The following is a 23,862-nucleotide window of genomic DNA, read 5'->3' as shown; positions in this document are numbered from 1 at the left end:
TTACAATTCCTATATCAGTCATATCACTGTTATGTAATGTGTCCTGAATGCAAAGCAACAACAAAAATAACGTTATTCTATCATAGAAAACAATAAATGTTTTAGTATTTTGTGAATATAATGTGTTTTAGGGATGACTTTGTTTATTCCGGCGACGCATTAGTTGAATATATTCTGGGGACATTAAAAAAAACTTGGAGTATTTCTTGAATTATGGTTCTACAGCACGACATTCACCGACCAGTTATAAGTGGATGTAATTTGAAATTTCGGAGAAATGACAAAAAAAGAAAACCAAAAAAAACAACAAGAACAAAAAAATATAAGTTAAAACCTGGTTTAGTCATAGTGCAATTAGTGAACTGTTAAAAATCGTTAAAGAAAGCCTCCGTGATGATCTAATACTTAATATTTATACGTAGATTTCTTCCCGGCACGTTTGTTGTAACACAACTTTTGTTTCTTTCTGCTTAAAGGAACATTATGAGTATATTATTGTTTAATATTACTCGGATATTATTGATAGAATAGCTCTCCTTTTTTGCCTAATGTCAGTCCAGCCGCACTAATGGAGGTAGACATCCTTAAGATAATACAGTTCTTTTGTTTTGCAATTAAACTCTATGATATAGAACAGAACATATCTTTGTCTATACTATGTGGGAATTATTCAAATCCAATAAAAGTGTATACAAAACTAGCATTATAAATCACGGTACCCTTATCTATAAATGGGCAGTTTCATGGGCCGTGCTTTAATTGTTTGATTACCGGTGACAGACATATCCACGTGATTTTACTGCGGTTCACGGAGAAAACAGTAAATCTTTTCGCGTATTTTTGAACGAAAAATGAAGCCGTTAGTGCCACGGCATCATGTTTCAGTATAAAATGACGTGAAATCTAAATTGTGAAACCTTCAATCTGGCAATACGTTCGAAAAAAACGCCGTTATCGCGACACTAATTTATAATTTCTGCGCAAGTGAAACTCCGCCCAATTTAATGACGTCACATACAATGGCGGCTACAGGTAAACATAAGTTTTTATTATCACTGATACAAGTTAAAACTCTGATACGAAGGTTTCGCATTGGGGATATCAAATCAATGTTTTTGGTTTTCAAGTGACCCTTAAAGCTAGAGTTTGATAAAGGTTTGTTATTGCTAGTCAACGAAAGAGGCAAGAAAACGGCAATCAATTCCAAAGAGAAGGTACGTAATCTTTTTATATCAATTCCAATCTTTAATATCTAGGCATCCTAATTGTTAAAAGATCTGTATTTTAATTCTTCTTCATCGTTTTACTGTTCTGTTTTTATCATGTCTTTATCGTGCTGAATTCTGTTTTATGATACTGGAGGCGAAAATCCGGCGATTACGGCTGATATGTAATGATATTTCGCGATACCCGTGATAATGGCACTGTCGGCTCGCAGATTACGCCTGTGACATGAAATAAAATTTCATTAACATGTAAGTCTGTGATTTGAACTCATTGGAAATAATATTCGGTGTCTGGATTTTTATTATCTTGAAGTTGAAATGGATTTAATGATGTTTAATAGATAAGTTCTCGTTTAGCGTTCATTACCACGCGCTTGATTGAAACTTAATGAAGTTCATTAAGAAATGACGCCGCACGTGTCGCGTGCTGTGCTTTAACGACCACTGGTCAAGTGGTCAAATGTTCCTGCTTCATTTAATTCATTAATCAAACGTGAGTTATGACAAGCAATATGGCACCTCAAAATGTACGAATGATATAAAGAATATATGTGTATCAATAATATTGCAATACTTTGAAATGTAACATACACGTGCATAGGTACATTAAAGTTGTTAGCTACTTTTAATCCATAGAATGGACTTCAAGTATGAATTTGAAAGTTAAAAGCACAATTACAATTAATAAATTTGATGGAGCTGATTTTCATTTTAGTGATGGTAATTTCTTGTCGGTAAGTCAAGTATGATATGCATACCATGTTACTAACTATTTTTCTGTTAAAACACCTTTGGGAGGAGGTGCTTTGTATGTATTATCGTTTTGTACAACAAAAATTCTATAAAAACAGCGGAAATGTCCGAAATTTACACAGAATCACATGTTTGACAGAATTTTCGAGAGAAAAACACATTTCATATGTTTAAAGTTTTTCATTATCTAAGTCATAAATTTTTAGAAAGCGTGGAATTTAGTCAGGAATATTTCACGTTTTGGTACATATGCTAAAATATCTATTTATTATTTCTTCCTACCACAACTGTGATACTGCTATTCGGCTGGTGTTTTTTTTGGAAGTTTCTGTCTTTAATTATAGATGAAACCGTTAAGCATATATTTTGAATTCTTCAATAGTGTGACCGTCAAATATTTGTTAGATCAAATGCAGTTTTTATCTCGATTTTAAAAGGGATTAACAGGAAAAAACGAAAAAAAAAAAAATAAAACAACCAAAAGTAATGTTTTATTTGTTAGAAAATAGACGGTTAACTGGGCTAGTTTGAAAAGAAACGTGTATGCACATTCTTTTAAAGAAAACGCGCATTAATACGTTTTTCAGCACCTGTAATAATTTTCCATCGCCTCTAAAATTTTATAAGCCCTTCTTACGGAGTATGTCCGGCGAAAATTCCTCAGCTTGACATTTATAATTCCCGGCTGTCAGCCGACTTTACGACCCGTTTGTTGACTTTAGACCTCACTTAAATTTTCAAATATTAATAAACGCTTACTTGACAACGAATAAAGTAATATCTGCGCTAGCGTTTATGGCCGATGCATAATGGCTTAATAAACAAAAGGTAGAAACTTATAGAAACTCAAGAATATATAGAATACACACGACGCTAATTAATATTTATAAGGCCATTCGTGTCGGATGTACTATTCATTTCCAGGGTGCAAAGTGGTCTAAAACCATCAAATGTTAATATAATCGTATCAAAAGAAGAAAAAGTCTGCGTTTTAACCAGCCTGTTTATTGTACGAACTGGATTTTAGAAAAACAAGTTAAATAAATGTTTGTAAAATACTTTCGTAACTAATAGAAGTAGGGATTCAGATGCGTAATTAATTATCATTTAAATATTTTGTAATGTTGACCCGCAGTGTATATATCGTACGTAGCGGCCAAAATAGAAAACTGAATTAAAGTCTGTCGTAAAGAATGTTTCCGTCATATTTAATACCCCAAAAATCAGGATTTTTTCCACATACTTAGATTTATAAAAATCACATTTGTACAAAGCTCATATGTGCGTGTTAATCACAAACAAGTTTTGATAAAAATGTTAATCACCGTGAAAATGTTTTTAAAATTTGTTGTTTTTTTTCAAAATGTAGTGCCATATTGACCAGGTTTTCAGAAAATATGTTGAGAATTAGTTTGGGACCAAAACAACGAATTGTGACCCGACCCTTTTGCTTTTATATTAGTTTATTCATTCGTGCTAATTTGTTGAAACAAGCTTGCCTTTCCACCGTATGAATTGTGAATTTGCGTCGAAATTTGAAGCAATAAAATATGATAAAACGTAATGATTTAAGAATTTTCACTTGAAATTAGAATAAAATTCAACGATTTTCACTTATTTTGAATATAAAACAGTACATTAAAAATATTTATATAAATATGTTTCACGATTTTCATGTTAATACAAGTTCATTTATGAATGAATGAATTTTCACCAGACTTTTAAAAAATATGTATATTGTTCAGCATGCATACACTTTTTTGTAACATTTCTTGGACGCGTTTCCGGCATTTTGCTGCTTCACGGGGCGTTTTGACTTTCAGACGAAATTTTTGTTTACACAATTAAACCGAAGAACATGTAATTAACTCAATTTATTTAAACTGTTTGCATAGCAACCGAAATAAGGCTGTTACTCAACAGTGCCCGTTTCTAATAATACGGCTTTAAACCCCTTATCAGCCGAAAACCTTCCTAAATCAAAAATATGGGTTATTGGCTTCGTTTATGGCCCCTAATTCAACGTCTTATTGGGGATTACATAGATTTGAGGGGATAGAGTGATGGCGATTTAATCCAAAAATCTTCTTAGTTGCAGAATGTACATAAATGATGATAATGAAAGAACTTTTGTATACAAGAAGAATAGGTACCTGAAATTAGAATGTTCACGCAGGATCTAAAAATATACTGATGATGAAAAAAAAAACAAAATCAAATGTCTTTTTGTCAAAACGTGGTGATTGGTATACAGTGCCTGTTACTAATACACAACATTTTGATCCAGGTTCTTTTGATTAAAGCGGCTTGTAAAATTACGTTCTCAAATTCATATTTTGATTGTAGAAAGCAGTTCTTTCGCGAAAAAATGGCAACTGAAACAAGATTCCGCTGTAACTTTTTTAAAATATCTAAAGATATGGAAAAAAGTGTGTACTCGTGCGGAAAGAAATGACCGACTGAAATTCTGACAGTGTGGACTTCATGGGAATATTTCACGATTAATCGCAGACACGCATAGAAGCAGACGGCATCTGCCGGCATGATAATTGTTAATGAATTATCACAGGTGTAAATGAATTTCTCGGACTTTTCGTGCAACAAGAATGATATGATGATGTCATAATGATTAAAATTCATACAAATGATATTGTGAAAATTGATAACTCGATCATTTCACCTGCGCTTCGTGAAAGTTTTCGATAGTGTCGTCTGCAATTAGTCCATACAAATGATAGCTAATAGACAAGTTCCAAAACATTCCGAAGAAATCATATTCGCAAATAATTAGAACGAGCATCAGCATATGTCTAAATGTGCTCTGTAAGATACGGATTTTGTCATTTGTAAAGATATAATAAATTTATATTTTTCGAATATTCATTCAAAACAGACGCCTAAAATGTATTCAGCTTGCACTAATATTAATTTTAGGACCGTTTAAATATTTATTAGTAAAATAAAAGAGCCCTTCTTTTCTCTTCATCCTTTGTCAGTTTAAGGATAATTATTTTAAATGCGTTAGGGCTTTGTTCTCAGAAATGTGTCTAGCTATGTGTAGCAGTTCTGTGAAATTGTTCATTTTATGTAAATATAAAGGTAATAATTTTTAGGTCCACGTGACCTAGAAGTGAAATGATAGACCATGTATTAAAATAAAAATCGTGTCTCGACGAAAACGCTGTCCCCCCTTTTAATGTAACGCAGCTGAAAGAATGAATACGTTTTGTACATATCAAATAATGTAACAGTTGCAAAAGGTTACAGAAGGGGGCAGAATTCACCTTAACAGCAGTGTTTAGCATTTCGACATTTTCTTAAACATAATGCTTTGTTGAAACTCATTCATTGAATATACCTACTTAACAATTTGAAATAGATATTGACAGTATCAATCTGAATAGATATAAAATAATAAAAGAAAAATTAAATTAATTTAATGAGAACAACCAAAAACTTTGCCGAGAAAAAGTTGGATTGTTTTACTCCGCGTAAATTGTTGTTGTTGTTTTTTTTTCTCCCTGTTCGGAAATCATTTTGAAATACTTTGACGGAATTTCCTAATCTATCATCAGAAAACTATTGCGATGTATATCTAAATCACACAGTTATGAATAAGTTAGAATTACAGAAAATATATAATTTATTTATATTTTTTTATTAAACGAATAGTGCCCTGTTTGAATCTGATAATAGCGTGTTTTCTTGGAAACGTTTTGGATGCTGCGTAAAAAAATGAGCACCGTGCTAATAAAGCTTGAATAAATATGATATTTTGTTGAACCATTTCTTAAAACTCATTTATCATTTATATGATACTGTTGCAGTTGTTGGTTGCATGTGCAATAGATCATAATAAAGTGGGAAACACGAGATAAAAAAATAATGATTGGTGCATGATAAAATTCCTTCTAAAATAAAATGTAAAAAACGTGTATTTTAGAGAAATGATACATAATTATTTCAGAAAGCTTTTAATCTAACATGTAGCTGACAAATGGCAATAAAAATGTGTCAAAAAGGTTTTCTGTTTTTTGTGTATCTTGTTATTTTCCACAATATCGTGACTTCTTTTTTTATATAGAAGAAAATTGCCCGTGGAATGATTTATAATAGGCTAGTTTCTTGTTTAATTGCGAGACCTCGGTAAATTCTTCGTAAAATTAAAAGTTATTGAAATAACGTTTTAGAAATCTTAGAAACAAAATCATATACGATTTAATTATTTCATACTTTTGCGTTTGTACTTAAAGGCACCGACCTCCAGATTTGCCTAAAAAATAATTTTTCTTTCAAATTGAAGTTTGGGCATATTATGAACATTAGAATATGAATTTTTGTTTTTAAAATATTTCAAAAATTCCAAATCAAGAAGAAAAAAAAGAAGAAAAGATGACCGCGTCGGGAATCGACCCCCGGCAATGAAAGACAGTTTCCCTCGTCGTAACCAATAGCACTATAGCGGAAGTAGCGAATTATGACTTCAAAGTTTATAATTGAGACAGTTTACCTGGAGTAAAAGCGATTTTCGTCGTAAAAAGTAGTAAAAACAGTAAATTCTCATGTGTTTCCTGTAACATTTAGTTTGTCAGTAATTGTTATAAAGCCTTGTTAAGAAATATAGCATTTATTTCAAGATATCTAAACAAATATTTTTTTTTGTTGTCGAACGATCTGGAGGCCAGTCCCTTTAATTCTGAAATTCCTTTTGGGATTTCCTTTACAAGCTATACACGTATGTATATGAACGTCAACGCATGCGGATATTTTGGGAAACTTAAAAAAAAAACCTCAAAATTTCACACAGTATCCCTGAACTATTGTATTGTTTTGTTTTTGTTTTTAGAAAAAGATACAATTGTAAGTGATTGTAAAGTGGTAAATCATTTGGCTGAAAATGGGTATGTTAGCAAATATTGTTAAACATTCATATAATTATTTTGTTTAACGGAGTATGTAGCACCATCTTCTTTAAACCGAAATTTTAACTCTTACCCAGCTGAATTTCTATAATTAACTTGTCCATCTTTCAATTTGGACAGTACCATTAACTGTTAAAATGGGTGATTACCTAAAAGATACTGACTGAAAAGCGAACAAAGCAGATCTTGATCAGACTGCACGGATGTGTATGCTGAACAAGATCTGCATTGGTTGAAAAGATAGAAATAATCCTAATCCTGTCGGTTTATGTAGTTTTCTTTAACTTTAGAAAAGGAAGTTATTTTGCAATAGATGTGTTACGATTTCAGTGTAAATTGTATTATACGTTTATAATTTCATCGGACTTTTAGGGATAGGTTTTATTTAAAGTCAGTATGCAAACCGGAAGTATTCATTCCATGTTAAACAAGTATCAGTATTGTAGAAAAGTATTTCAAAATACCCCATCTGTGAAGATTTCGTACATATTTTACATGTTTTACGGATGTTATTTATAAGTGCTGACTATTCACATAATATTTTTTTCACAACATTTTATTTGTACGATATCCGGGAACTTATTATATCACGCGGATAGTACCGCCTATTTGACACGAACCTTGTTCACGTTCGATTACACGAGATACCACGAGATATCCCGAGATAATAACCCAATACTCGATAATAAAAGGATAATGATAATAAACATTTTGTCATATGATAATTGTGATGGCTACAAGTCTCTAAGTGTAATTGGAGTGTGATTATTTCTGATAATTTTATTTTAGGTGTAGATTACTGCGATTGCTGTTTCGGTTTTTTCCACTTCAAATTATTCGGATAATTTATCATTAAATAAATTCATAATGATAATATTATTGCATGGTTCTTGTATTTTCTTGATAGTGTTGATAAAACTTTTTATTTTTTCTCTTGCAGATTCAACAGCAATTCAAGAAGTAAAGGAAGTTCTGCAAAAGTTAGATTCGAATTAAACTGGCTCTACATTAACGGCTTCATTTGTGAAGGTTAGCTAAACTTCTGAATGGAGCTTAATGGCCTTATCGGATATTAGCTGGCAGAACAACACATCAGTACTATCACCATTAAAAACTCATGAAGAATTTCATTCATTAAAATCCGAAACAAAGAAAACTGATTTTTCTAAAAGCCCGAGTCGGGCGATGCAGCCTGGCTTGAAATTCCAAGATAACCGATCGCTGTTGCAAGGGGAGGACGTTGAAGTTTTCTTCAAAAACTTAGAGGGACCTGAATTAGGCTTAGAGAAGCAAAATATTGACTCGGACGGACAAGATATTGAAAAAGGTGTAAAAGTTGATATTAATTCGGATATAACAAGTGCTTCGGCTAATAGCGACAATAAAGACATGTTTCAGAACTCAATGCACGCAATGCCAATGGCAGGGTCTGCCCCAACATATGACACTACAGGGGCCGCAGCCGGTGCTATATCATCAATGCACTCGGGAGTGAACCCCGTTTATGTGCCCACAACACGTGCCGTGTTGCCCCCGATGCATTATATGACAAATGGCGCTACACAGGGGGTACCTAGCTCTAACTCGCCGGCTATGTGGCCAATGAACACTGACACAACATACAGTGCCGCTAACCCACATTCCTCTGTGAGTCCGAGATTTGCATTTGCGCCTTCACCAAGTTCACCTATTTCCACTCCGACGGCACGAGCCGATAGTGGCTTTGCAACTCCGTTAGCTCGGTCTAGCGGTATTAGCCCTTACCCAACTTACATGGGAACACCGGAGATTACATCGTGGAACTTTCAGATGGCGCTACAGCAGGGTCTCCGGCAAACAGGACCTGGTCAGTGAAATTTTGATTTTTCGTTCTTTCGTTTTCATGCTTTAGAAATTACAGCAAAATATTTAGAAGTCATTACCTCTATTTTTTCCGTTTTTTAAACAATTGTTTGCACTTTCTTACTTGCTACTTTATCACCGGTCGGAAGTTGTTTTTTTTTTGAAACGTGACTGTAATAGTTTGGCCAAGCGAACTACGTTTGGACCTCGTTTTAAACTGAAAGGCTCATAATGCCTTTGATTATAATGTGGATGCCACATTTTTGTTATGAACAAAACATATAGTAATTTCTTGTTAAATCCTGTTTCCAATAATAGTTCTCTCAAATATGTTGTCAAAGGTAACATAGAAAGTTTCACCGAATCATTTAGTTTTTATTATCTCCCTTTATTTCTCCTATGAGTTCGTATACAGTATTAAAAGTAAAGCTTTCCTAACCGTGTAATTATGCATTACATAAATGAGCCGCGCCATGAGAAAACCAACATAGTGCATTTGCGACCAGCATGGATCCAGACCAGCCTACGCATCCGCGCAGTCTGGTCAGGATCCATGCTGTTCGCTAACGTTTTCTCTAATTGCAATAGGCTTTGAAAGCGAACTGCACGGATCCTGACCAGACTGCGCGGATGCGCAGGCTGGTCTGGATCCGTGCTGGTCGCAAATGCACTATGTTGGTTTTCTCTTGGCGCGACTCATATTTGGACAGCTGTTTCATTTGTTTTTAACATAAAATTTAAAGAAATTGTAAAACGATGTTGATATAAACCAAGAATTTTCAATAAAATAAATCGTGTGACTTTTGCAAAATAGAACGTTACTTGTGCAGGACAAATCATAGATTGAATTATAATCAAAAGGAAATAATTTCAAATCTTTTATAGTTTCATGGGGAGCATCAAGTCAAATAATTCAAATCCCTCTGATTCTTATAGAAACGTTTTACACGCACGCTTCATACAAATATAAACTCAAATCAGCATCATTTTAATTAAGTCATCATTTTCATGATTTTGCTAATCTGACTTACGTATCCCAGATTAACTTTCTAAACTGCTATTGAGAAAAAAATGACACTTTCAATTTTTTAATTTTGTCTTTCCTATCGTTAGCTAAGTAAGATAAAACATATGAATTCTAAAATAACGGCTTTCATAGAATAGCACTTCTGAGTAAACTTACTTCTTTCTTTTTCGTTTAATTGATTGCATAAAATTGTAGAAATTCAAGAGGGATCTATTTCATGCCAAAACTGTTTACCTCCCTTTAATAAAATTGAAATAATGCATATTATGTACCTGCAATTAATGGAACTGCATATGTGAACAGCAAACGTTTTGTTTTACATCTTAACTATGACAGTTATGTTCGGCTTGACGGTCTGCGGCGCATGGCATAAAATTCCGAGAATAGCACATCGCCGCACTGTCAGTTTCACATGAAAATAATGATGCACTATGGGAGAAGTATTTGATAATTTATACGAGCCGATTCTTATCAAAATTTGATGAAAAACATGCAGCATTTTTGATACTTTCATTGCTGTTTAAAATATATTTTATATATCAGCATTGAACAACTGTATGTGGCACGGGTATATTAATTGAAAAAAATGTGTATCATTAAATAACGATAAAATCATCTATTCTAAAAGCTTTTTATTTTTTATATTTAGAGCTCTCAGTGAATTTTAAAGAGTATGTAAACATTGAAGGCCATCATGCATTTCAGCTGGCAGCTAACAAGAAATATGTACTATGTTTTAAAAATAATTAATGCAGTCGAATTTGCTTCTTTCTGATTTCTTTCATTTTCTATCGCACGTGCCACTAGTTGTCTAGATGGCACGCGCCTTTACGTCATAAATCAAGCGTCTGAGAAAAGATAATGATCAAAATGGCTGCCGATAATGGACAGCGAGCGAATGCAATGTAATAAATTGTTAATTAACAAGGAAAATAACGACATATAAACACGGACTGTAGTGTGTATTTCATCAAATGAAAGCCTGTTTTGGCTTATCATACACTCCTGATGTTCTTTTTGACTTGAGGGTACATTCGTTACCCTAGTTTTTATTCTACGAGTTTTCATTCCATTGCTTTGTCTTTTTTTTTTATAATGTAGAAATAAATTACTTACAGAGGCCCGTTTACATGTAATAATAGAAAATACTCTTCTTTTCTACAGCTCGCACTATTTTCATGGACGCGCTCTTCGGCTTCCTTTTTTTCAGTAGGTATTCTGCCGTTTGGCAAGGTCATATCGGGGGTTTAGTGGGATGGGGATAGCGTCACAGCGTACAGAGGAAAAATTTGATTGCGAAATTTAATATTAGATATAGCCTAAAAAGTTTGGACGGCGGAAGGTAGTTCCTGTTGCTGTCGTGTAGTTTCGGAACTTCCTTTAGTCCCTTCCGATACCACTCCACAGATAAGTGTTTGTCTAAACGAAGAAGTAATACACCAAACGATTTACAAGGACAAACCATCTTTACTGCACTATAAGAAATTTCATGTGAAATCTAAATTTGAATTTGTTAGTAGACTAATAATGAGAAGTAAGACATCTTTACTTAAAGTGGTGAGGTTTAAGTGTTGGTCGCTCAACCCAGAGGTCCTGGGTTTATCAAACATTTTGTTACGATAGTAGTTTTGGGTTTAACCAGGAAACTGACTCGAAATCATAAAGCTTTCATATAATCAGTCGGCTGAAATCATATAGCTTTCGTCAAACTTGAGTTAAAAATTCAAATATGAGGAGTTAGACAACTTTATTTTACAAAAAAAAAAGAAGAAAAAAAGAATAAATTTCACAAGGTTGCGGTCCACACCTCGATCACTTAGAATGGTTTAACTTTAATACTGTTACTCAAAGGGCAGCGAATGTCAAAAAGTACATGAAAATAAAAAACATTATGGGCCATGTATGATTCGAGAAGAAAAACGTTCTTGTTTAAATTAGTTAAAAAATGAGTCCTAGATGTTAAGTGTGGTGTTTAATCTTTAAGAATAAGTAACAAAATCGGATGTGCAATTATACAAAGATTGAAATTTAAAAAAAAAATGAAATTAAAAAAAATGATAAAAAATAACTGTCATTTGAATTAGCAAAAAAAAAAATGACACCCAAAACAACAACAACATAGTAACCCTAAAAAAAAGCACTGAAGCCGCCAAACATGCCTCGGGTTCCAAATTGGCTGCAGATAAATGTTGATAGTCTGTCTTTTTCACTTTTCTTTCTGTCAGTTTTGAAATTGCAATATTTAGATTGATCAACTATCACCCCAGTATAGAATTACCCTTATCATATAATGTTTTCCATAAGTATTTACTCTATGGCAATTCATTGTCAAATCACTGTTTACAATTTGCTTTTTTATCTTCTTTTATCAACGTGCATTATCAATTGCACTCTTGTAATCTAGATACTTTAACAATCTTTTTCAGTGAAGAGCCCTAATTTAAAATCTATAATGTACCCGTGCTTTTGTGCTAAATGATTAACCATAGGCTTTTTACAATACCCATCTTAAGCTCATTCTGCTGGTAATTTTCTGATAAAAGAAATCCTCTTTATTACAAATATATCTTTATAGCTGATAAAATCCCAGTTTGTAATATATTACCACATATTAAATATTTCTCTCAATGTAAACACAAATGGGATGTCTTTGCCTAGTATCGATTTTTACACCTTTAAATGCGGCCCTTGCCCAAAGTAATCCCAAATTCCTGCTCTTATCAGCATACTAGGGTAGCGGGATGGCAATTCAGGTATTTCGTTTATTTTTCGTTTATAAAAACCATTTCGGAATACACATAAACCCCACCCGATTCATTTCCTTTGCATTGTAAATCTCGTGTCTCCACACGAGAACAGAACCGAATTTCGGCGCTGTTTGGAATTTATCGATGAGATACAAGGGTGCCATGGATTTAGAAGTGCAAATAAAGAATCCAATTTTAAGAGGTTTACAAGATTTATTTGGTCTTGACCCTTTAATAATATCTTAGCTATAAAACAATGTAAAGAACGCCATAGAAGACTAGAAGAGTTGTTGAAGTAATACTTTATATCATCCAAATTTGATGACTAATTTTTTTTGAGTTGGCAAAGTGTACTTTTCTGCAAATCTTTTGTCAAAAATTGAATACAAATCTAGAGAAAATCTAACACATTTGTCCACTGATTGTCTTAATATGTTTGTTTTGAAAGTATATTATAATTTAAAAGAATTATTTAAAATATAAATACATGTAGCAGAAATGGCGTGTGCTAAAAAGAAATGACTCATTTTCTTGAAATATAAAAAATTGGAGTAAATGATGGAAGTGACATAGACTGACATAACATGAAAGCTCAATAATCCATTGCCGACTTTTTGTTTGACGTAGAAAATGTCATAATCCGTACTGTAAACACATCACTCCTAACTCCCTAGACGTGTTGGCTACTTGTAAACAACAGGACGACAACGATACCACTGAAAAGTATTCGGCAGTAATTAAAACAAGAGTAAAAGTTGACGTTTTAGAATCTCTTTAAACAACTGTTCATGGAAGTATTTATTATGAACCGAAAACCTGGGTTATTTCTGTCTTGACACCTTTTTAGTTTACTCATCGGAAATGAATTTTGAACTGTAAAGGAATTTCATCTTTAATTTTCAGTCATTTATTATAATATATCTCTTTTGAATGTGTGTTTGCCAATTCAAACGGAAAAATCATGCCTTGTTTACAAATATATTGTAAAACTTTTTGACCTTCCATTCTCAAAACCACTTACACGTTCATTTAACAAATAAAACTCTTGAAAATCGCTCCGTAAATCGTATAAAAGACCCACAGGTTAATTCAAAATGATTTACTGAATATAAACAAAGGCTGTTTAAAATGTCGAGGACAAAAACACACGAATGTAAAAGGCTTCCCCCCTTTAAAGTTCGCTCTGAAAGTTTTATATACTAAAAACTTAATATAATAAGAAAATTATTTATTTCGAAAGGGGTCATTTCTGGCGGTGCATATGTAACACTACTACTGAAAACTGAATTTACTCACATTAACACATCTGAAATCAGCGTTTTCATTTCAGTTGCTTTTTTAACCCTAACATTTGTAACTGTTATTTTAATATCATTTAAATATCCCAAATTCGACTAGTACTTTTAAATGGTATTCTAGTTCATTGTGATTTTTCCATATACACTTCCTGTTTTTTTCTTTGAATTTAGTGCTTAAACCTGACGCTGCCCCGTTCGTGCGTCTGCAATTTGTATGTCGCCATTATAGAAACAAAAATAATATTAAATGCACATTAGATTTACTTATCGCAAAAATCTTTTTTCTTATCAAATTTAAATATTCCAACATCATAAAAAGTCCGTTAGAACAATCTAACGTAATGGTAAATTCAAGTTATTCGAGGATTTTACACATTGCCTTATCTTACTAATAATTCTTTATCAAATTTTATCAGCAAAAATATTTTATCTCATACCGATACGTTTTAAGATAGATAAAATAACGGTTTTCTGTAAAATAAAATAAATTAAAGCTAAAACGCAGTCCCACTTAATTGGTATAAAATGGCGGCATTACGCGCGTGGCTCTGCGTGGAGCTAATGTAGTATTACGCGTGGTAACAACGTGCATTCAAATAAATCATCTTCTGTCGATTTTATCATAACTACTGGTTTAACACTTAAAATATATCTTATCATCAATTTTATGCACTTTTGCATCTAAATACTGATCAAGATTGTCATAATTTTGCGGATCAACTGGTGCGGTTTGCCGTAAGAATAGGTTTGGCGTGAGTATCGCAAGAACTGCAGAATTTAGTACCTAACAAAGTTCCATTGCAGTATTGTATCAATTAATTGAAGTAAATAAACAAATTTTGATGGTGTGAATAAAATACCGATAACCTATAATTTTACGATGTATATCACTTATTCAAGATGGCTGCCTACTGTTTTAGCACGTGCTGTTAATACCATGTAGATCGCATGTCCGATTGAAAAAGTAGTCCCGGGGAGCGTGATGTCAATAAGTCTGAGCCAATCATTCAAAGGCGTTTGATTTGACGAGGACTAACACTATGTAGATAATATTCAAAGAAAAGATATGACTTGTTTGACAGAAAGAGTGCAAAAAATTCCTTTGCTCTTTCTAATACCCGCAGAGACTTGTTGAAATGCAAATATCTGCATAAATCTATGTCACTATTTTGTTGGATGAAAACGATACGCTCCAAGAATGCCCCCAAACTTTATTGTGGATAATTATGTTAAGAAAGACATCTCGATTTTATAAATTACTTCTATTTGTTGCGAAATGAATATGAGAGGTATTAGCATCCATTTAAAGTCAAAATATTTCCTCAGCATCAAGGTATCACCAGCTTTACAACATATGGAAAGAATTTTTTAGACATTTTTGAAATAAAATGTCGTTTTGTAAAATGGCAATTTTTAGCATGGCGGCTTGTCGCAAGACTACGTTATATATTGAAAATGTGTTCAGTTAAACCAGTAAGTTTAATTATTCCTTCGAAACTCAGTATTAGCATTTTTCTATTATAGATGGTCAGGAATATTTTACCGATCTTGAGGGAAGAGAATGTGTCAACTGCGGGGCTATCTCCACTCCTCTTTGGCGCCGTGACGGTACCGGACATTACCTCTGTAACGCATGTGGCCTTTACCACAAAATGAACGGAATGAATCGCCCTTTGATCAAACCACAGAGACGACTGGTAAGAAATTTATTTTTGCATGTATAAATTTAAATTAACAAAGCTGAAATACATTTTCTTATACTCGGCATTTTCCGTGGCTGTGATGCCGCATCTCAAGATGAAAAAGAAAACGGAAAATGCCTGGAGTTCTTCCTGGCTGCCCATTTCCAGCAAATCACGTGTTCATGTCACACCCATATCATCACCAGCACTTTAAAAATTTGCTCGCACTCTCTCTCTGCACGTATTTGGATTGTATTTGGATTTACTAGAGTTATAACTATTTATTTCACCAGCACAAAAATAACATATACACAATAGCACATGTAATGCACAGTAGTTGTAAATAAGTTCGCTGCTAGAAAATAAATTCTAGTTTGCCTTCTAAGAAAATTTTAATTTTTAAGCTTGCTGTTAGAATTTACTATGTATGTATTAAAATTGCACGACTTTTTCAAGACAAAATTCCAAAATTCACGTTAGTCAACTCTTACTGACTGATTTTCTTTTCGTATTTTAGGGCGAGTTCGGTGAGATGCTCCCCTATCAAACGGACCCATACGGGCAGTCCCTGAATCCTTGGCGTGACATGAACACGGGATTTATTACAGGCGCAAGATCAAAAGTAGGTCATCTATATTTAGAAGCACTTTTCTCAACTTTATATTCGCCATTTGCAAAACAATATGGGAGATAACTTTGGTTAGGCAGTGCTCATGATTTTGCCCTTTTTATATAAATTTTGGTACAATCTTTGACGAAGAAATTATTAATCGGTTATCGATCCTGTAAGCGCAAAGTCTAGTTCAAGGCTCGGTCACAAGATCCAAAGTGTAATTTGGTTAGTAACTTATAATTACTTTATGTACCTTATGTGGATAGAGTAATTGTTCTTTATTTACATTTCAGTTTCAACGCCTGAAATATTTTGTGAAACATTTTTCTGTAGGGTTATATTTTTTTGACAATACGTCATTGTGTTGTCAAAGTTACTTACCCTTTTGATTTGCAAATAACGATGGTTGATGGAATATGGTCACTTTTACAGTCCAAAAAAATGAGCTTCCGTGATGTAGAAATAAGTTAAAAAATTAAAAAAAAATGTTCCCATTTTATGTAGAGCGGATGCTTTAATTACCTCTCAATTCTGTATGGAATGAGACGGTGTTCATGATTATATTCCGGAGGTGATCGAAACTGAAAGAAGGGGTTTAATGTGCGGAATACAGTAAATATGCGTCTTTTTAGGGTGGCAGACCACCACTGACTGGCATTTCATTAGGAATTGTTCAGACCCGTAATTTCTTTGTTTTTCGTCAGCTTATGACAGAACTTTCATCATAAGTGTGTGTAGGAAAAATTGATTTACTATAAAGGTACGTAAATAAGATCTTAAAAAAGTCGTTTTAAAGACTTGAATTAGTGACCTTTATGATGATATTTTTTTCCACAAAGAACGTGACTCTTAATAGAAATAGTAACGTACATCAGATATTAAAGTCGTAAGACTGTATGTCATTTACGTTTATGTTTAATGAGCGGTAAAATATCTTGTATTTTGATAGCTTTTACACATATTTTTAAATTGCATTTCGGAATATAGTTTACTCTTATGAACTTAGTGCAACGCCCCTTAAAATGTAAGCATATTTTCCATATAACATGACGTCACTTCCGCCAAGTCAATTATCCAGAACGTTTTATTTTGTGTAAGGGTTTATCATAAAATATACCGTTAAAAACGTTTCGCTGAAGTCTGACGTCCGTTTCAAACATTTGAGATTGCTTAACCTAGATGATTCAACATAATTTATTTATCCTTCCATTAAATTACAGATAGGTTGTAATTTATAAACAGCCGTAAAAGTTCAATCGAGATCCTATCAAGCCGTAATGAATCAAAATGGCCGCCCATGGCGCCTTCATAAGCTTTCTACTTTTCCTGCAAACACCTTGATTCTTTATCAATCGTTAGAACTCCTTTAAATTAATTCTCAAATTCTAGCTACCTTGTACATAGAATGTTTATTCACAAGTTTTAATGTTTAGGCCAATTTAGCTTCATTTCCGAGTTATTTTTGGCGGGTTCTGGCAGACCTTATCTCTAACTGATAAGCCCATCAGCTTGAAACATTATGGGTTTGTAAGAGTCTGGAGTTGGCTTATCTACATTCTATATATCCAAAAATCTTGATTTCAAACTATTTGACTGATATAAATATGTTTCTGTGTTTTATCTCTGAATAGTTTATCCCCTCATTTTGTTTCCATGTTATATTTGAATACAACTTCAGTTTTTTTTGCTAATTAAGCAGTAAGAAGTAGACTGGTACTGTTGTTTTGTTTATATGAAAAGAAATAAGCTGTTTTAAAGTCTTTTTTTTAAATGCACTCAGGAGAAAATAAAATCTATGGAAAATACCTTCTCTGTCCGGTCCTTGTGTTATCCAAAAATCAGTATCTTTTTATTTTTATACGTTTCGCGGTTATGTGAATTTCAGTTTAAAACTGACTCATTAAAAGCATTGGAACATATTCTCAAACTTTTATTTTCCATCATCTACCTTGGAAATACCGTTTCATTCACAAATTACGGCGAGTCCGATTGATATCAGAATTCTGTCATCTGTTACGACATACAGAATGCTTTACAGTAAACCTTCCGGTTTAGATGCTGCGATTATCGCTTCGATCACAGGAGCCGAAAATCGTCACTCGGCGCCGGCAGTGATAAGAGCATCATCTTAAATTGAAAGAGAAACCAATAAATCTCAATGAAGTTAACCGTTTGATATTCTGTATATATCAGCGGAATGAAAACTGTAAATTATGGATTTTTGTCTCCCGTACCCTCCATACGTAGCCATCTGTGACGTAAAGTTTTCAAGTAGTTTGATGTGTGACGCATTAAAATGATAGCCCATTGTCCTGTTACCTGCTTAATAATCAAATCCCTTTGTTTTGATTGCATTTTCCTGTAAAGTGCTAGGTCCAGATGGCAGCATTAGAAACTATTAGTAACAAAACGCATGGATTACTGTCTGAGATCTCACTTCTGTTTGTTTTCTGTACGGAACACGAGTTTGCTTTTACTCTTGTCCATCTTTCAACAAATTTAGTGGTATCAAACCTAGATATCAAAGATGAGTGACGTGTTTTCACTGTTACACGCGGTAAGCCATCGCCAGGCGGCGCTGTTGAGAACGCTTTTAGTTTGAGTGTTGAAACATCCGTTTCTAGGATAATGTTATCTTGGCATGCGTAAATGGTGAAAGAAACACAGGGAAAGTGACAAGGAGTTCCAATAATCGATAGGTCAATGACTACAAATTCCTCATACATGAGACTCTTTTATCCACGAAAATAATTCCTGAATATTTTTGTGTTCATTCATATTGAATATGCTCAGTACTCGAACAATGAATCCAGAAGAAAACCCCGTAACTTCTGTTCTTTTTTAGATCGCAAATATAAATATATTGGAAGCTCTCCTGCAATTATTTTCTTACGGTAGTTATTTCAGTACTACAACAGCTTCTTGATATCATTACATTCAGCCATGTAGAACGTAAAATATGTCTTTGACATCTAAAACTACTGGTTTCTCTGTTCCTATGTTCACCTGTGAATTTTTTTTCAGTCGGCAAGCCGTCGTGTAGGCCTGTCTTGTGCCAACTGCCACACAACGACGACGACGTTATGGCGTCGGAACAGTGAGGGAGAACCCGTATGTAACGCATGTGGACTGTACTATAAACTACACGGGGTAGGTATCCGAAAATAAATGTCATATTTCTGTCATTAGTATAAACAAATACGAAGCTGGCCGTTTTCTTATGAAATCACGTATCACCCTTACCAAGCTTATTTGAAGTATCTTCTTTAATGAACTAAATCTCGTTAGCTACCACGAGGTTAACGAGATTTCACTCAGTGATCTTACGAAAATTTCAAACCTGTTTAGGCATAAAGTACTTGCATAATTGGTTACAGAAAACACATATGAAAATATTATTTGATTAGTCGAAATGCTGTAAATATATAAGTTTTCGTAGAAAACTATTGGTCAAGCAGCGTACACTAAGTATTTTGTATTGTTTAGATTACATGTAGGCCTACAACGATTGTGTTTAAAAAGAGTGTGAGTGTGGAGGAAAACATTTTAGAGAATTTTAGGTATTGTACAGTTATAATGTTCACAATCCGATTTTTTGTATGCAGGTCAACCGTCCCTTGGCTATGAAGAAGGACGGTATCCAGACCCGGAAGCGGAAGCCAAAAAGTCTTTCCAACAAATCTAAGAGTGGAGCCAGTACACCAAATAATTCTGGTTCCGGTTCCTCGATTAAAACTGACCACTCCGAAGGTATTTTTAATTTTATTTTAATTTTTAAATTTACATTTTGAGAAATATAAAACATTAATACATGTAGATCTACTGAAGGTTGTTGCTTTGCAAACGAGTGAAATGTTTACTTAATATGACGTATATGAAATGAAGAGCATGCTGATGTTATAATCTCTTAGCACTTTTATATTTCAGATATAAAACCCAGCGACTCACCATCAAATAACAACAACAATACTGAGCAGAGCCCAAGTCCGTATAGCCTGACGTCACTTCCGCCTATGAATAATGGCGGAATCTCCAACATGATGCTTCCACATGCTTCCATCGCATCGTATCATTCAACAGGTCAAAGGTCGGACTCCGGTATCAAAGTTGAAAGTCCTGAAAATTTGAGTGGGCATGCGCAGTACAACACGCCCTCTCCCGGAAAACATCACTCAGGTCTCGAACAGGAGCAGCCGTACTCACATAGCGTTAGTTCTATGGGAATAACCTCAAACGAAACCACCGCTGCTTTAGGTACAGTCAGCGTTGGTGCAAGCTAAAAATTACACTTCTTTGAATTTGTGAAACATATCCTGTACTATGTATAGAAAGGCTTGCAACGTTAGCTTGAATGTGAATAACGCGGGTGGTGATAAAAATCATAGTGCACGATTTTCACGAGTGAAAAATATAAGACTGATTTTGGAACAGATGTGTGCCTTGAGTGAAATTATTGACCGCAGAGTGGGTCAAACACTGGTGCTATTCTCCGGTACTTATCACTGATAATTGACATAAATTACGACATAAAATGTGATGCGAATTCATTCCTATTTGATTTAATTATATAGATAGTATGTGCTTTTCTTTTTAAAGGAATCAGCGTAAAATGTTTGGATTAATGATGCATGAGTGTTTTAAATTAATTCCAAATCTTTGCATTATACCTTTGTCTTATACCATTTGCTCTGTTACTGAGAAACTATGGATGTTCTTATTCATCATTTCTCGTGGCTTTTGACTTAAAGCGTCTCGTTCACACATTTTGGTGAAAATATTTTCCCTGTCGAAAATCAATAAAATCTGGGCACTGTGAAAATGAACAGTGGAACAAACTTACTGATACATGAAACATGATTTTTGCAAGACAAGTAACCAAAATATTACATGCAGAAGTGAATAAATTATTTCAACGCTTTTGTAATAATGGAGAAAATCAACATTGGAGAAAAACAACATTCTTTAAGCTTTTTTGTACCAATATCTAGCGCTTATTTTTAATGACTTTACCATTTTTCAAATTTTATTAAAGAAGAATACTTTCACCATCTTATACTAAATAACTTTGCAACGAATTTGCTTAAATACACTGTGACAAGGCAAATAATTTTGACTGTTAACCGGCAAGCCATTCAATATGTGTATACTATTACCTTAGAAAGAAATATGTCCACTTTACAGTAGATATTCTCCTGAAAGGTGAAATTGAAATAAAGAACGGGACTGTAGTTTGTCCATCAGCAAAAGTTTTTTTTTGGTTTTCAATTCATTATTGACTCATAATCATTCATTTTTCATCCGAACTATTTTTTCAACCAAAGTACCTCAAACGGTTACAGATAATGCTCGCAAAAAAGTAGTACATGTAGTAAATAATTTAGTTTAAGTAGTCATTTTTGTATAATATTTTTTCATTTGTCCGAGAGGGTAATGGCGTGGGGAGAGCGGGTTAGATTATGACATTTATATTTATAATAAACAAGGAAAAAAGAATATTTTCCAAGAAAAGTCAACTGATTACGAGGAAGATGTTTGTTATTGATAATTATTTCAAGGTTTATTGCAGTGTCAAGTGTTAGGTATGTAAGCTTCCGGAAAGATAATTGAAGAAAAAAAGGTACATATTATATATAGTACATATAACAAAAATCACTTATTTTCGCGATTAATAACACGTGACAAAAATTACCTTTAAATATTGTTAATAACGTAACTCTTTACTTGCACCAGAGATTAAAAAAAACATGCCAATGATTTTTAAGAGATGAAATATTATTTCTTTTGTTGTGACATATGAAAAATTAAGCCGTTTTAAAATATATATTAATATTTAGGAAATTGAAAAAATATAATAGAGTTGCTTCCAAAAGCATTGCTTTCCTTTTGCTGTAACAATTTAGCAATGTACAAGTTTTGATATACATTGTATACATCTGTGAACATATCAGTTTTTACGAAAATATATATTTTTCTTATACTTTTAACTCCCTTTCCTCTGGTCAGATGTATAGAACAGTCAGTTGCTACTAGGGACATATGAAATAGTGAATGAAAGTAGTTACGTCATAGATTATTTTTATATTGTTTTAATGAAGTGATGGGTTTGGAAATATGCTGATATTTAATGAATCCAATGTTTAGTATATATTGCTGTATAATCGTATGTGTTGATAGCATTATTTAAATGATATTTTAAATTGTTCCTTAAACAAACTGGTGAGTTAAATAAATATGTTTGCTATATATCTGTGTTTGGTTTTTCTTTTTAAGGCCATGTTCAACATTATACCTTTGAATTTTATTCAAGTTTTAGGCCGAGTTCATCATTATATCCCAATAGTCCTTTCTTTGCCTGTAAAATGTAGATACTTCTACTCAGATTCATACTTAAAGATATAGCATGCTTATGTTTCGTGTTTGAAAATATAACGAATAGCACACAATATCTATGTAAAAAAACAAAAAACAAAACATATTTGTGAGTATAAGTAATACCGTATGGGAGTTAGGTTTAAAATATTACACACAATACAAATATGAAATGCCGCTAAAATATTGGAAGGTTTTTTCAAAACAAAATTAATTGGCTATTACTTGATATGACATTAACATTTGTTTGCAGTTGTACATACTCATAGTTTACATTTTTAGCGAAGCTGATTTCATTTTAGGTGTATTTTTATTTTTTTGTCAATATCTAATGATATTATATTTTCGTAAAAGATAAGCACAGTGTATCTTTAATAATCAGCGTTTACTAACATTGCCTGATAATAACACGGAGTACCCCTCTACAGGTGAATGTGCATGGCTTAGAACGGCGAAATTATGCTTTACATGAGCTTTATGAAAGTATATGAGCCGCGCCATGAGAAAACCAACATAGTGCGTTTGCGATCAGCATGGATCCAGACCAGCCTGCGCATCCGCGCAGTCTGGTCAGGATCCATGCTGTTCGCTGACAGTTTCTCTAATTGCAGTAGGCTTTGAAAGCGAACACCATGAATCCTGACCAGACTCCGCGGATGCGCAGGCTGGTCTGGATCCATGCTAATCGCATACGCACTATGTTGGTTTTCTCATGGTGCGGCTCAATCATGTCTTTCATAAAATGTGTGTTGCACATTTCATTACCTCTTTTTAACAGGTTCAATTATACCAAGTCTGCTATAATGTTGCTTGGTTGCGTTTTATGCTTTCAAAGGATATTTTCGCAGATTTTGATTAATTTGGATAAAACTGCGAAGTTAATTTTTTTCGTTAAAGAATTCATTTTGTCTTTTGGCGCAAGAGAACGTCCCTCGGTTTTAAGTCACCCTGGCACAAATTCGATCATAAATGGCGACTAGCCAGCTTTAACATAGGAGACATGCAAACTATTTTGGGCACAACCTCCAACCGGAAGCCAGCAGGATAGCTTTCTCTCGGTGTAGTTACGGACCAAACAAATAGCTTTGATGTGATAATGCTATTACGAAACACTTAATACCGGAGATTATAGTAACATTTACCTACTGTCTTAATCTGACATTGTGATAATCCACAATATGCTTAAGATAATATTTACATATATCATTTACATGTATAATCCGTTAGTCACCATACTGTAAGGGAAAATGGTATTTTAGTGAATATTATTAAAGTTTTAAAATTTTCTTCTGTATGATTGAAAGCGAAGACGTTATGTTTCTCTGGTTTTGGAAAGATATAACAATTACTCTATGTACTTTAAAATAACTCATTCAGAATTTA

At 33.5% G+C, this 23,862-nt stretch overlaps 1 protein-coding gene across 5 annotated transcripts; it reads left to right on the top strand.

The window, feature by feature from the left end:
* The first annotated feature begins 1,051 nt into the window (after nt 1-1,051).
* LOC123540322 (transcription factor GATA-4-like) lies at nt 1,052-22,353 on the top strand. 5 transcript variants are annotated; one of them, XM_045325242.2, is made up of 7 exons: nt 1,056-1,214; nt 7,842-8,747; nt 15,340-15,512; nt 16,015-16,119; nt 19,135-19,260; nt 19,716-19,860; nt 20,038-22,353. In XM_045325242.2, exons 2-7 carry the CDS (start codon nt 7,958-7,960, stop codon nt 20,388-20,390), a joined length of 1,692 nt encoding a protein of 563 aa, XP_045181177.2. In that variant the 5' UTR covers nt 1,056-1,214; nt 7,842-7,957; the 3' UTR covers nt 20,391-22,353. The 5 variants fall into 5 exon arrangements, with proteins under 5 accessions (XP_045181183.2, XP_045181177.2, XP_045181180.2 ...); XM_045325245.2 differs by lacking the exon at nt 1,056-1,214 and adding an exon at nt 1,332-1,475; XM_045325243.2 differs by lacking the exon at nt 1,056-1,214 and adding an exon at nt 1,488-1,960.
* The last annotated feature ends 1,509 nt before the right edge of the window (nt 22,354-23,862 follow it).

The sequence above is a fragment of the Mercenaria mercenaria genome, chromosome 16, assembly GCF_021730395.1.
Source record: "Mercenaria mercenaria strain notata chromosome 16, MADL_Memer_1, whole genome shotgun sequence".
NCBI lineage: Eukaryota > Metazoa > Mollusca > Bivalvia > Venerida > Veneridae > Mercenaria > Mercenaria mercenaria.
The sequence above is the reverse complement of the archived record's forward strand: the minus strand, read 5'-3'. Positions and strand labels throughout refer to the sequence as shown.